Source organism: Gasterosteus aculeatus, chromosome 3 (genome assembly GCF_964276395.1).
Source record: "Gasterosteus aculeatus chromosome 3, fGasAcu3.hap1.1, whole genome shotgun sequence".
Classification (NCBI taxonomy): Eukaryota; Metazoa; Chordata; class Actinopteri; order Perciformes; family Gasterosteidae; genus Gasterosteus; species Gasterosteus aculeatus.
In genome coordinates, this window is record NC_135690.1 from 13,314,211 (window position 1) to 13,329,257 (window position 15,047).

The following is a 15,047-nucleotide window of genomic DNA, read 5'->3' on the forward strand; positions in this document are numbered from 1 at the left end:
GTGCTCTAAAACTGTAAGAAAAGATGAATATATCATATCCCCATTTAGATCCTCAGATATTATCTGAAAGTGTTTTACTACACATGCTGTAATACGAAAGCCAATATATGGACAATTTCATAATGTTCTATATCCCAATCCATTCCTTATCAATAGAAAAATGAGACTTAAACATGGAAACACAAACCTGTAGTTTCTCTCTGTGCTGTTAACAGGCTGCATCCACCAGTCACCTTGTTGCATGGGTTTATACGCACAAAAACACATTAATGATTTAGCAGGAAACCTCTATATGCATTTGTACGATTATATGCCTATCTATCAAATTATTAGCAAATAACCCCCTTGCATTCAAACGGGAACAATGCTTCTGACCGCTGAGGCGCACTGACGTCACGCCCTCCGGTTCCACGCGGGGGCGCTCGCTAGCTGCTCGGACGGCGTCTTTCCTCCCTTCAGTATTATGAATGAAAGTCTGTATTTTAGCCCCGAGGTAGTTATTAACGTTATCAATAAGCTGCTGTGCTAAGAGCGGAACTGAGCTCGCGCAAGTTTGTTCAAGATGTCTGCGAGTGCGGTGTATGTCTTGGATTTGAAAGGAAAGGTAAGAGCCCGACGGCGCTAACCCTGCGTTAGCTTAGCTAGCCGCGCTGCTAACGCATTCTTCGATGACAGATCATGATGTGGCCTAATCCGCAGCGGAGTAAGCTAACGCGTCGGCCCGGGTCGATATGCTGGGTTAAAGGGGTTTCCCTTTCTAATCAAAGCCAGCAAAGTGCACCAGAACATTCAGATACATCTGGTGGTGTAACCGGGAACACATTAGGCCACGTAGCGACAGGAAAACAAGCCGGTTTCCAGCTGTTAGCAAGCAGGGAAACGTTAACGGTTACCTCTCGAGCCCCCACTTTAATGCCTCTCTGCGTAACGTTGCGTACACTTAGTGACGATCAGTCAACCCCTGTTCACCCGTGTGCATCTTCTGGGAAACACCGCCGTGAAAAAAGTGTATTAGTCGAGATGCTTTTGCATCCAAGTAAAAACGGTTTCTAACATCTGTTCGTTCCTGCCCCGCACAGCTGTGTTTCGGCGGTGCAGAGAACAGGTAAACGCTGCAGGTGCATCGCAGACACGGCAGCTTACTGTGTGTCACCTTGTTGCATCTAGTTCTATTCTTGCTCAAAATAAAGCATCTCACGACGAACGAGTAAAGATGAATGCAAAATAAATGAACCCATTATGACCAAAATGTTTAATTGACTGTTATACATTGTTACACATTTATATCCTCGATAGTCCGTCAGCATGACCAGCAGCAATACCGCCTCTTCCTTCCAGGTCCTCGTGTGCCGAAACTACCGGGGAGATGTGGACATGTCTGAGATCGAGCACTTCATGACCCTCCTGATGGACAAGGAGGAGGAGGGGACCCTCTCCCCGATCCTGGCCCACGGGGGGGTCCGTTTCATGTGGATCAAACACAACAACCTCTACTGTATCCTTCACTGTGTGCCGCGCCACCGGGCCGACTCGTCCACATTCTGTGTTGCGTCGCCGGTGTTGGTATTTTCAACTCTTGCAGCTACAAATTCTCAACACGCAACACGTCAGTGGTCGCAACGTCCAAGAAAAACGCTAGCGTCTCGCTGGTCTTCTCCTTCTTGTACAAAATTGTCCAGGTAGGGCGGGACTTTTAGATTGCTAACAAAAGCGTATACTTGATGTTTCTAGCAATGGAGAAATAAAACAACAGTGGTGTGTTTTTTTTCCAGGTTTTTTCAGAGTATTTCAAAGAGTTGGAGGAAGAGAGCATTAGAGATAACTTTGTCATCATATACGAGCTGATGGATGAGCTGATGGATTTTGGCTATCCTCAGACTACCGACAGCAAGATTCTACAGGAGTGAGTATCTCCTTTGTCATAGTTTCATTGCTGTTAACTTTACCTGCATTCCTTATAGATGCAACTAATGAATGCTGCCATTATTGATCCCAAAAAAAAATACTCTTGAGAAGCTTTGATGTTTTACTACTACTCGATAATCCACTAAGAACATGGATTATCATGGATTTTACTTTAGGTGCTAATATTCACAGTGACATTTCCTCCCGTTTCTGCCGATCAGTTTATCACACAGAACTAAATCAGCTATTTCATGACATGTTTTATGCATTGGTTTCACGGATTGTTCTATATATCTGCAAGTCAGAGTGAGCTTTGTGTCCTCAACATAAAAAGCTGCAACTTGCATGACTTGTCTGGGTTGCCTGCAGACTAACTCTGACGTGAGGACGGTCAGAAAATCCTCCCCAAGTAACCAGAAGAGTCTGCGCTCGTCATCGATGCTTTCGGGAACACTCGATTTTCCCCGTTCCTCTCTTTTGCCTCAAAGTTTACATTTTCTTCTGTCTACCAGATACATAACCCAGGAAGGGCACAAGCTAGACACTGGCGCCCCGCGACCCCCCGCCACAGTCACCAATGCCGTCTCCTGGCGGTCAGAGGGCATCAAGTACAGGAAGAATGAGGTCTTCCTGGACGTCATTGAGTCAGTCAACCTCCTGGTAGGAACTCCTTGCTTAAGAGTGTTGCTTAAGGAATGCCATTCGCAGTGCTGGTAAACTTCCTCCATGGGTGCGTCACAGCGCCCATATGTACTTGCTATATTTTCTGTAGGCTGCTGCGATCGCTCTCTCTTGAAATGGCTCTCTGTGAGACTTTCGTTGGCTCTTCTTCCCAGGTCAGTGCCAACGGCAACGTCCTGCGAAGTGAGATCGTCGGCTCCATTAAGATGCGCGTCTTCCTGTCTGGAATGCCTGAGTTGCGGCTCGGCCTTAACGACAAGGTTTTGTTTGAAAACACTGGAAGTGAGTCCTGCCTTATAACAGAATTTATTTCGTGCCAAAGCAGGACTCGGGCTTAGCGAGGAGCTGGCCGATGGACGATAGGATCATAATGAATGTCACTTGCAGACTATACAGATGCGAACATGAGACGATTCTTCCCGGGCACTCAGTGTCGTACATCAGTTGTAATCACGTGATGCTGAAAGTTACACACAAATGCAGTTTTACCCGTATCCATAGCAGTTCATGCAGTGCTGGTGCACTGGTGCCTCTGTTTTTTATCTTTTTTTTCATTTTATCTCTTGCTTTTTCATTTGAGGAGGAAAGAGTAAATCTGTAGAGTTGGAAGATGTGAAGTTCCACCAGTGTGTCCGTCTGTCTCGCTTTGAGAACGACCGCACCATCTCCTTCATTCCCCCCGATGGAGAGTTTGAGCTCATGTCCTACCGCCTCAACACCCACGTGAGTACCGCGGTGCTCCCAGCAGCTCCTGGTGGTCCAGTAGACCGACCGCTGACCAATGAATGCCTGCCTGTTGTCATTTTCTGAGAATATATCAGGTTTGAGTTCCTACTGATCCGGTTTTCTTTTTTTCACTCTGCACGTTGCTTGCTTTGTCGGGAAGCTCAGTCAGTAAGCTAATATTTAAGCAACAGGATCTTGGCCAATGCAAACCAACCTTTACTCAAATACAGCTAAATTGCTTCATTGTCATGCAGGCCAATGAGCTTCTCAAGCACTAAAAACTAAAAAGAACAAAAAAAAATTGGTGGCGAATCGATAAAACGGAAGGAGGACGGGGGGAGGATTGAGATCATGCAAAGTGACCTCAGATTCTCCACACGTGTTTCACAATAGGAGTTGCCAGTCAGCTTGTGGGAGGGGAAGTAGCACAGTGGAGCAGAGGTCTCTCCAGTTGCAGCTATTAGGGGTCAAACTTGGGACTTCTTGAGTCGCATATTACTAAATCATACCTGGCATACCTCCTCCCCCATTTTAACGCATGCGCTTTCTAAAAAATACACACATTTAAGTGTTAAATAATTTCACGTTAAAACATTTTGTTCCCCACTATCTGCTGATTGGCTGATATATTTTATTAGATATGATTTAAACCAAAATATCTAGTGTCAGCCGGGCTTTGTGCTGGATATGTGTGATTTTTGTGGATTTGCTAAGAAACATGTGAACCAGGTTTTGTGCGTCTGTATCTTTCCCTCGATTTCCTCCGCGACACTTGGCGCACACACCACGGATTTCACACACAAACCCTATATGTATATCTTTGTTTGTAGTGAATATATTTATGCCTACAAATGTCCTGTGGTCAAACGTTTAGTGTTTGTTCTTGCTGCTGTAACATCTGTCATCCACCAGGCGGTGACTGCGTCATACGTTTCAATTTAAACGGACACGTATGTTCGGCGTACTAGAGCCTGTTAAAAATGAATTTAAAGGTAGGTCAATGCACGTGTGTTCTCTTTTTTATTTTTTTTATTTACTCGGCAGGTGAAGCCCTTGATCTGGATTGAATCCGTCATCGAGAAGCACTCCCACAGTCGCATCGAGTACATGATCAAGGCAGGTCCCTTTTACCACTCGTGTCATTCATAGAAACGTCCTTTTTTTGTTGTCTATTCTGGGTCCCGTGGTTTGATCGTAAAATACAAAAAGTCAGGAAGAAGCACCTGATTCGACGGCCGTGCCGTTCGATGTCGCCTCAGAGTGTGTCGGCTCAGTCGGGACGGCCCGCTGGCTGTTTCAAAACTTGAGCCGCTTGTTTTTCTCGTCCCAGGCGAAGAGTCAGTTCAAAAGGCGCTCCACCGCCAACAACGTGGAGATCCACATTCCTGTGCCAACGGACGCGGACTCTCCCAAATTCAAGACTACCGTGGGCAGCGTGAAGTGGGTGCCAGAGAACAGCGAGATCGTCTGGTCAATCAAGTCCTTCCCTGTGAGCATAAGTCGCTGACTCACGAGGAGCGTGCAGATGCTAAGAAAGGGATTGTTAGATCTCTTGTTGATGTTTGCGTGACTCCACTAGACTCGTTAGGGTGGGTCGGTTATGTGCTGTAGATCCTGTGTATAATGACTCGGCACCCGAATATCAAGTTTCACTTTTGTAAGGGAGACTCTGTGTTTTGACTTGTCACAGGGTGGAAAGGAGTATTTGATGCGCGCCCACTTCGGTCTGCCGAGCGTCGAGGCTGAGGACAAGGAGGGGAAGCCCCCAATTAGTGTCAAGTTTGAGATACCGTACTTCACCACCTCAGGCATCCAGGTACACACAAGCACACACACACAAACCCCTGTCTTAACGTTATTCAAGTAATTCTGAGGGAAACCGCATTAAATCAGGTTAAGGTTCAACCCGTGCTTATCATTCCTGCTTAGTAAACCGTCTGAGAGCGCGTTCAAGGATGCGCCGCAGCTCATCTGCACCTGCGGCCTGATTATGCACACGCATTCATAGCCCACGCAGCTCGCATTGCTCGTTGGTTTCCTTGTCGTCCTGCATTCAGAGATTTAAGGTGCAGAGTATTTGCGCTCTTTCTCTCTCTCTCTCTCTCTCTCCCCCCAGAGCAGGAATTTAAACAATTCTTATTTGTATCTGTTGTTGGCCAGAGGGGGCAGTAGGATAGCACAGTTTAACGGTGAGAAAGCTTCTGTGGTTGAGAACATTTTTACAGTTGGAACAAACCAGAAAGCAACTGCTCATCAGTTTGGAGCCCTCTGCATTCAGGGCAATTACAGTGATAGAAAATGTCATGCTTAGTTACAGGTAAGTAGATTCATTGGGATTTGATGGTGATTCCCATGAAAATGAGAGAGTAGGTAAAGTTTTGCCTTCATGTTTGAAGGACCACAGTTTAGATATAGTGTATAATCCCAGCTGTGCTGTGATTGTGTGTGTAGCATTAACGAAGCACACATTTATGTTTCTTTCTGTCTGGATGTACAGAGGACTGCTGTTAAAAGCTTTAACGGGACGGATGCTGGAGAATAACTTTGTTATTGAACATTTATTCATTCCTAGAACAGTACTTCCTTCAGACTGCATATCAACGTCCTATATAAATATAATATAATAGCCATCTTATAAAGAATGTTAAGCTCCCTGATCAACTCAGTTATTCTCAACTGATGTGGTGCCTGGATTTCTCCTTTTTACACTTTTATTTACTTTTGAAAACGCTTTCTGTTTGATTCAGTTAAAGGAGCTAAGAGGTCATATTTTCCTGCTTCTCCACATTTCCTATGATCGTCAATAAGACCTTATTAAGTTGTGTGGACATTACGCAGCCCACTCGGAAACAGGAAGCTCAAACCCACAATAATTCAAATATGTGATATTTTTAATTGGGGTGTTTTTGGCAGTAAAAGAATGCCTGCCATTTTCCTAGATAATTTGACAGCTGAAAGAAGTAATCTCCTTTTCCTTCCTTCCTTTCACATCTTTGCTAATCCATAAATGAACAGATGCTTGAATGAAAGGCAGGCGCGTCATGTGTGGCGACAAAGCCACATGTCAAGACGCTTTTCATGTCCATGAAATATAAATAGTGATAGAAATAAATCCTTTTGTCCTCATGGCTTCAATATTGGAAAGTGTCAAATCTTTGGCTTGTCGGATTGTTTGTAGCCTTTTAACCGGTTCCTAAATTGTATAACCAAAAGCTTAAAAACTCCTCGCTCAGCGTTTGCAATCACACTGTGGTGCACCCGCCCTCTCAAAGGCAACCAATGTACTCCCCTCCAACTCTTCCCCTTATTACAGGGCGACAGCACACTGGGTCTCCGATGCATCAAGAACGCCACTCTACGTGTGAGACGAGCCTGTGAGGCTTAATTAGACACGTGTAAATGTCAAAGCATGAGAAAGTTCCTCTTAACTCTACCACTAAGTGTAGTGGCCGCACATGTGAGGTGTGTACGATGCACGTAAAAGGCAACCGTGTAAATTTAAAGAGAAATGGGAGCCGCACGGCATCGGCAGCAGAAGTGGCGTCTTTACGGGGATGCCGAGGGAACGCCGGCAGATGCACTTCGTCCACCTCGAAAGCCCCGTAGATCCAGACCACACGTGTAGTCTGTACTTACCAAGCGAGATACAACAAACATCCTCCGGGTTCTCATCTTACAAGCCATAATGATATTTTGCGGGGGATGCCTTTTGATGGCGTTTTGCTGACTGCGTACCCACGGTCAGACCGGCGGCATGTTTGGCTGCCGGGGCTTCAGGGAGAAGTGCTGCGCCGGCAGACTCGGTGATCCCGCGTCTGTGTTTTTTGTCGTCATGCGTCTCGTCTGCCGCTTTCTTCTCCCTCGTCTACGTGACCTCACGGTGGAGTGGAAGGTAATGACAAGGCGGCCGCTGCCGAGGCCTCACCAGAGGCGAGCCGCCGCTCGACCCACAGATTCCTGCCCTGTCTGTCCAGCTTTTGGCTGCGAAACCGGCAGGAGGAAAACACGGCACGGCGACGTCTCCCAGAAAGGGGTCATGTCAGCCTTTAAGTGCCCGCTCTCGTTTTTATTATTATTATTATTATTATTATATATTTGTTTCTGCAGAATGATTTTGTGGGAAATGTATCGCTTCGGTAGAATCGGTAATAGCAGCGACGGATGCTTTGCTGCAACACGATTAATTGAGATACCACAATATTATTTCCTCATTGATGAAGAAAAACCATGTGCAATCATTTCTCCGTATTTTTTGTGTGTTTTTCGAAAATCAACCCTGTTGTAACACCGCTCTGGTGAAATACCAGTTAATAGCTTGTGAAAGTTGTATCTCGATAATGCTGATGTGCATTTTTTTCTCTCACAGGCCTAAAAAAACTACGGTTATGTAAATGAACATAGTTTCCCTTCAAAGCTGTATTTGCTTCCTTTCTCACAGTGTGACTCATACTACTGCTTCCTCATCATCAACACCGCTTGTACTCCAACTTGCGGCTCGCTACAAGCTTGAAGGAATCCTCCACTTAAAATGCGTCTTTGAGTGTCAAATACGCGCTGCAGGTGTTAAAGGAGGCTCAGCAGGGGCTCAGAAGTCAAAATACTGTGTCAAGAGTATTCATAGAAACCTTTCAAACCATAATGCACTGCACCACTCTCTCTGGGTGACATGTTGGAAACCATTCCAGTGCATGCTGGGATAAACTCCGGCCTGCCCTGTGTCCCTGCACACGATGAATTCAGACTCTGAAAATGAATCTGTAGTTTTAGCTTCTAGAAAAAAAAAAAGAAAACCTTTAGTTGGGTTACACCAGCAACTTACCACATTCTGCAATAATGCGCAAACCCTAAAAATGTTTAGATCAACAAATTCAGTGCAGAAAAAAATCCTTTCTCTTTTGTGCGATCACACCAGTCATCCAGCTTTGTTTTTTTTTCCCTCAACAGGTGCGATACTTGAAGATCATCGAGAAGAGCGGCTATCAGGCCCTGCCGTGGGTGCGCTACATCACCCAGAATGGAGGTAGGTTACGAGTTCACTAATACTGCCGCAGAGGCCCCGTATGTGCAGCTCTTAGGCAACAGTTGGGCAATGCGGTGCAACGTGGTGGGAACCAGCCTCGAAGCGATGCCGTTTTCTAAAAAGGGGATACGCGGTAGAACATGAGGCAATGTGGCAACGTCCCGCGAAATGTGAGAAAGTGAACTTTTACTGTCGACCTTCCCTGAACTTCATACCGAAATTTCAAACATTGCACATGCCGGGCCTTTTTGCTAATGTTGCCGCTAATTGCCAAACATCCTTATCTCATTTCCTTTGTATTCCATTCATTCCGGGTGGAAAGCATCAGCTGCCTCCACTTTATTTCTCTCCGATTCTCTGATTTATTTTGTCCACTTGATTAAGTTCTTGTCCCATTTCCTCCTCAGATTACCAGCTCCGGACCCAGTAGGCAGCGCCTCAGCCGGCGGTGGGCAGGTGGAAATCAGTGGGGGGGGGCGGCGGCGGCGTGGGGCCGCTAATGCGCTATTAATGGCAGGTGTCAGTCACAAGACGACCGTCTTTTCCTTTTTAGTTTTTGTATCTGTTGAAGTTATACTGATTTCTGATCAATGCAAATAATAGTCGGAGCCTTCAGTTAGGTGAGGTTATCAAATCAAAGGTCATTTTGTTTTACTAGTATGTGGCTCTTAATGTGAACGAGGCCAATGGTAGCAGGAGTCCTGTTTACATCCAGCACGCGCAGCGCACAGATGTACACAAAGTTATTACAGGGGGGTCAAATGGTTTAGAAGAGTTATGCTACAATACTCACGTAGTTACTGTAATCGCACCCACGCAGGTTAATAAAACATCAGTCTGAGTAGGAGGTCTTTTTATACAAAGCTGCTTTGTTCTGCCACAATTCCAATTTGTTGATTATGTGTATATATTTGTTACATGTTGATGAACTTCAGTGTTATTTGTTTGCAGATTATAAATGGTAAAGCAAAGTTATATCTCTTTTTTTTTTGTCTTTGTGTAGTATTATCTCCTGTGATGCCAGAGCATTGCCCTGTTGGCGCCGTTGTGCTTTTCATCAATTTGACTCCTCTGACATTTTGGCTTTGTAGAAAACATGAAGTTTAAGTCGTACGGTAGAAATACCAGTTGAAAAAGTTACGGCCGTTTCCCTTTTTCCCTGTCTGTAACCACACACCTTTTAAATCATTAAATGTCTATTTAGAGAAAACGTCTTCAACGTGTCACTGGGTCATTTTGTTTGTGATGTCATCACAGTCAACCTGTCCCACAAATCAAGGCCGGAATGCCGAGCGGAGGGGAAAACTCTGCACAGGAGGGGGTTTCCTGTATCGGCGGGGGCATGGCGGTAGTTGGTTCTTTCCATCCCGTCCTGGAGGTTCGCTAAACAGTGCGACTCTTAATGCTGTGACATCACCGGCAATCGAGCGCCAGCAGTCCGTGAACCGGCAGCCGAGCCGGGGAGGATGTGACTCAAGCTGCGGTCAGCGCTCGCAGACACACTGGAGAGAAACGTCGGATGGACCCGCACAGACCGGCTATTGTTTCGTGCCAAGCCAGACTGCCGTGGTCCCCGCGTGAGGTCATTCCTTAAGTTTGGCTGGTGAGGGAGGCAGGGGGGCTGTCATACTTTTAAGTCACGTGACTAAAAGCAGGTGCTAAAAAACGACGGCCTCGTCATGTTCATCTTGGCACAGGACGCACTTGATTTCTAGCGCTCTTTGGAGTGTTCGTTCTTTAAAGCACCTGTTTTTATTGAAGCACATGCAGAGCAGGTGGGCCTTGTCTGAGAGCAGGGTATGACTCACTTTTTTTAAAAATAGCGCTTATCTTACTCGCTCGTCAATGTTCTTGATGGTCATCCAGCGTGAAGCTGCCTGCAACCGAAACATGAAAGCTGCTTAAGTTATGTTCTTATCTTCAGCTATTTGGCTTTCCTTTATTTTCCACCAGCAGCACATGAACCCTTTTCTGGGACAGCCCATCAAATATTACAATAATATAAGATCATTTCAAGCAGCATTTTTCCCGTCGTGCTTAATGGTGTGAAAATAACAAGTCGGTAAATCTGCTGAATTTGGAGAAAAGCAAAGTGAGCTTATTGAGCTTTTTGCAGTCTCGCTCACCTGATCTCTAGTGAGCTCCCGTATTAGTCTGCAGCTTGGCGTGTGAATACTTGTCCTATCCAGCCGTGATCTGAATGACAGGTCTGAGACTGGCAATAACAACTCAAGCCAGATTAAATGTTATCTCGTCTGCATCCACGCCGTCTGATGTTAGGAAAGCTCTGGCTCTGGATCGAATACAGACATTTGTTTTTGAACATTCTTTAACTATAAAGTCATAAAATCCCTGCAGGACAGCTGGACGCTCTGGGGGAGACTTGGTAGCGCATGTGAATATAGTGTTTGGCACATGATGAGGACGCTGCATTCATTTCAGGCTCTGGGGAGTCGGAGGTGCAGAGCAACTCCTCATGCTGCAAGATTGCTTACAGCAGTTACAGAAATACCTGAGTTTCCTTCTTATGTTCACAAATATTTAACATAGACATGTACCCTCTTATCTAACAGCAACCGCAGGGTTATGATCAAATGTTCCTCCGAGGCGCAGGTTCCTCCTTCGTGTTAAAATAAACTAAGGAATTATTACAAATAAATTGGAAACATTTCTGTGGATATTGACAATAGAATACATATTTTCTAACTAACTCTACCTTTTAAAGTTCAGTCACACACTTCTGATTTGATGGTATTTGTAATTGACAGCATTGACGCTAATTTCATTAGTTCTGGAATTCATAGGTTGGGAAAATGGAATAATTGTAGCTTTAACTTCAACATTTTACTACACAAAATAAATGAACCATGTGTCACACACTGCACGACTCTGCATGACAGGTGAACGAAACGCAAGCTTTACCTTTTCCCCCTCGTTGAGTTGCCGTGACAACGCACCATAGATAGTGATTTAACGCCGGAAGCTTCACTGTAGTTACTGCCGATGGAAAATAACTATGGTTACTCAACAGTGTGATGAAGCAACAGACGGAGATCTGACAGCGTGGCAGTGTCAACTCCAAACACAGGTGTGCCACGAGGAACCCCGTGTTTACCCACACGGAACCCCGGCGCCTAGCAACCGAGGGAAACCCTCGCCTTCTCGTGTCGCATCAGGACTCCGATCTGGGGCGTGACGTCAAGGCAGGTCGTTCCCCTCTCAGGCACGCACAGTGCCCCTATGATCTCCCTCAGTTGTGAAACACAAATAGTTGAGTCACTGTGGGATAGTAACTGGACTAGAAGGTATTTCTTGAGGGACTTCCTCCCACAGAAACCTGAAATAGTTTTTACACCGGTTAATACAACAGCAGGAGCTCAGTGTGTGGTCCGTGCTGGCTTTACAGTGTGGGGAAATTTCCATCGTCCTGCGTAGACTTTAGAACAATATTGGTTTAAAAGAGCGTGTAGCGTATAGCCGGGTGTTCAACATAGCCGGGGGGGCCCTCCAGCCCACCCATCGCCGACACACACGGGCCCAGTGCAGGCCTTCATTTTAGGTCAGTCGCAAGGTCGAAGTGCACATCCGGTCAAACATATGGCACAATTGTTATATTTACCGACCGTTAAGAGGTCTCATATAACGAGTGTTTTGTTATGTCTTTGCCTTGGAAACTGACTCATCAGCAATGGGGTCCAAAGTCTGAAGGATCAGCAAGTACAGTCAGGCACGTACAACCTTATTATCAACCTCATTTCATAACACGTAGACCACGTTATTATGGAGCGCCGGAGCGGGGCTTCCCAAACTGGGCGCCGGACCCCCCAAGTGTTCCCAGGATTAATCACAGAGGTCAGCAAATGATTAAAAGAAATTATAGACATTTTGGGGAAATAGAAAATAGAAGTTCCGGTTCCTGTCAGAAAATTGTTTTAAAAGAATAAGTCCCTAAAAATATCCCAGATCCCAAAGTGAGGGTCTTAAAAAGGCTTTTTGTGTCAGACTAACCGTCAAGAACTATTCTATTTACAACCACATTAAACTGAGAAATGCAGAAACTATTGAGACATGGAACTAGTGCACGTGTGCCGTTTATGGTTAAATCCAATTTCATTTTTTTTCTGCCAAAGAGTTATTAAATGTTTACACTGCCTGGAAAACTTCCCAGGATACAATAATGGCATCCAATACAGAGAAAGGAACTGCTGCGCTCTCTGTCTTAAAACTTATACAAACTGAATGTCAATACAAGAGGCATGGCTTTCTAAATATACCCCCGGTGGTTCTTTCTCTCTATATTTACATGCTCGTCTTTCCTCCGCGTTGCGGAGTCACGGTGCCACGACATGCCCGACGCTGCAGGAGGATTACGTGAAAACTACACGTCTATAATGGCGATTCTGTGCAACCTGCAGGCCAGTTTGAATCAGGTTTTTCTCCTTTGACATCATTCTGTAACGACGAGTAAACAACCCCCCCCCCCCCACTAAACAAACATAGATGTGTCCGGTCTGTGTGAGGAGGAAGTTGTCTCTCAGGAAAAAAAAGAAAATGTCTTCTTTTATCAAGTGCATGAAAAGAGAAGGAGCACTTAGTGAGTTCACACATCACCAGGGATAATTTATGTTTTATGACAAAGGAAGAAGTCTTTCACTTTTCTCTGCCGCTGGACAAAAGCATCAAAATTAATATCGCTTGAGGCCGAATGCTGATGGGGAAGTCCTTTCTTGTAAGCACAATAGATCGGGAAATCCTCCTCCTCTTTGAGAAAGCGCAGGACACCTGGCTGTTAGATGTAAGTTCAAAGGCCCGTAGGAGCTTTTCAGTAACCTTCGGTTCTTCTTTCATATTTGGACAGAGAAAGACAAGTGCACAGTGGGCACAAAGACACCTTGCAGTCCGGATAATGACCATTGCAGGCCTCCAGCAGCAGCAGCAGCAGCAGCAGAGGACAAACCTCCACTCCCTATCCTTCGAATTGCCTTTTTAAACAGCTACATCTGGATATTATCTGGACGGTAACAGCTGTAATAAACATTGACAAACTCATCAGAAACTCCCCAATTAACTGTGATCGTCCACGAGAGCGCCTTTTGGTCACTGAAAATATTTGTTTTGTTCCCGTCCTCTCGCTCGTCTGGACGCTGGACAGGCCTTGGACGGCGTCCAACATACTTTCTGCTGTCTTAATGCCGGCCTGTTGCACCAAATCATATTTTCGCACAAGTGCATGGCAACAGCAAAACAAAAAGGTCCCGCGATGAATTCTTCGGCCGACCACTTTCTGAATTACTGATCATGTAAAAACCCGCTGTGGCTCCCAGATTGCAAACATCAGTCCTTGGAGCCTGCATGCAAACCAGCCCTCTAAATAGGCCTGTCTATTTCTGTTGGGCTGCGGGGGGAAACATGTGTTTGACATCAGCGTCACTCACTATGGAAGTTTTGCAGCGGGGCTTCATTGTCCCCTTGCAGCGACTCCACTGGAATAAACGGGTGACAATAGATGATTTACACGAGTAATTTCAGTCCAATCAGTGTTTGAGGACGGCTCTGCTTACATTAAATGCTTTCTGGGTCCAATGTTGTGTCTCGGTTTGAATCCCCTCTTTGAAAAGGAGTCTGTGGAGACACACGCAGCAGAGTAAACACACGCACAAAGCACAGCGCGTCCGGCGTCCGCGGCAAAGTCTCCGGCGCTTCCAAGCCGCGCAGGACGTTTGCTCAACATCAAAGAGCAAAGTCACGGAGCAGCTTTAAGTCGCTGAATCAGTCAGAAACCTGATGCACGAGGACTGCTCGGGCAGGTGAAAGTGAACGACAGCGAGGTGCTCATTATCGAATTAACAAACTGGCAAATTGCTCCAGCTGTGCAACTGATGACAAAGTCAACAATCCTGACCATACTCTTATTTCTAACCAATCTTCTTCATTGTTTTTCTTAGTTTGAGCTGCATATGTAAGACGTATATCCCTCACATCCATTGTTATTTACACTTTCCTAACTAGTTCAACTTTAAAAAGAAATCTTCTCACATTCACGCTGCCTGTCGCATGGTTGTTTCGATTTTTTCCATTCATCTCCATGACAACAAAGACCGCTTTTTTTGGAGGTTTCTACTATTTTGCAAATCTGCGCAGTAAACAGCTGAAAGAGAGCAGCAAAACAACTCTCTGAACGAATTGTGCAAATAAAAGCTCTCCCGTTAAAAAAAGAGGCAGGTGATGCCTTTGACCAGCATCCTCATGAACCCAACCAGTAATTGTTTCCCAGTGGCAGAGTGTATTTACCCAATCAGCTCGTGGAGAAGAGGAGGAATGAGAGGCCTGTGTGACACCAGCTCGCTCCCTCTATAATTTCCCTCCCCATTTTCCACTAAGACCACTCAATCTTACAGCCATATGGCGGTTTGCTGCCATAACCATTCAAAGCGGAGTAAAAATAAACCTTTTCTGGGACGCATCCTGGGACAGGGGTACGACTCGCGCTTTGACTTTGAGCCGGTTACGATAACCTACTGTGATTCATCCTATCTGCAGATGATTCGCCCCTCATATAATTTGCGATGGGAGTACGGTCGGAGCATACAATATCAATCAGTCGAAATTCAAGGGTGAGGCAAAAATAGACATTCAGCCACATGAAGGAGCCGAGATCAGAAATAGCATGTTTGAAGGGTATACATTTCAGTGGCGCAAGGATGGGGTCTCTCCA

At 45.5% G+C, this 15,047-nt stretch overlaps 1 protein-coding gene across 2 annotated transcripts; it reads left to right on the forward strand.

Moving 5' to 3' along the window:
* Positions 1-254: 254 nt before the first annotated feature.
* ap1m1 (adaptor related protein complex 1 subunit mu 1) lies at positions 255-9,546 on the forward strand. Of its 2 annotated transcripts, none has more exons than XM_040169754.2 (12): positions 255-604; positions 1,339-1,495; positions 1,612-1,679; positions 1,773-1,903; positions 2,418-2,565; positions 2,742-2,868; positions 3,167-3,309; positions 4,357-4,428; positions 4,643-4,801; positions 5,003-5,128; positions 8,257-8,332; positions 8,740-9,546. In XM_040169754.2, the coding sequence occupies exons 1-12, from the start codon at positions 563-565 to the stop codon at positions 8,760-8,762; spliced, it is 1,272 nt and encodes a 423-aa protein (XP_040025688.1). In that variant the 5' UTR covers positions 255-562; the 3' UTR covers positions 8,763-9,546. The 2 variants fall into 2 exon arrangements, with proteins under 2 accessions (XP_040025688.1, XP_040025691.1); XM_040169757.2 differs by having other exon boundaries at positions 297-604; positions 3,170-3,309.
* The last annotated feature ends 5,501 nt before the right edge of the window (positions 9,547-15,047 follow it).

Coding starts and splice junctions, on each gene's coding strand:
- ap1m1 (XM_040169754.2), top strand. CDS start 563: ATGTCTGCGAGTGCGGTGTATGTCTTGGATTTGAAAGGAAAG. Junction 605..1,338: donor TCTTGGATTTGAAAGGAAAG/GTAAGAGCCCGA, acceptor TCTTCCTTCCAG/GTCCTCGTGTGCCGAAACTA. Junction 5,129..8,256: donor TCACCACCTCAGGCATCCAG/GTACACACAAGC, acceptor TTCCCTCAACAG/GTGCGATACTTGAAGATCAT.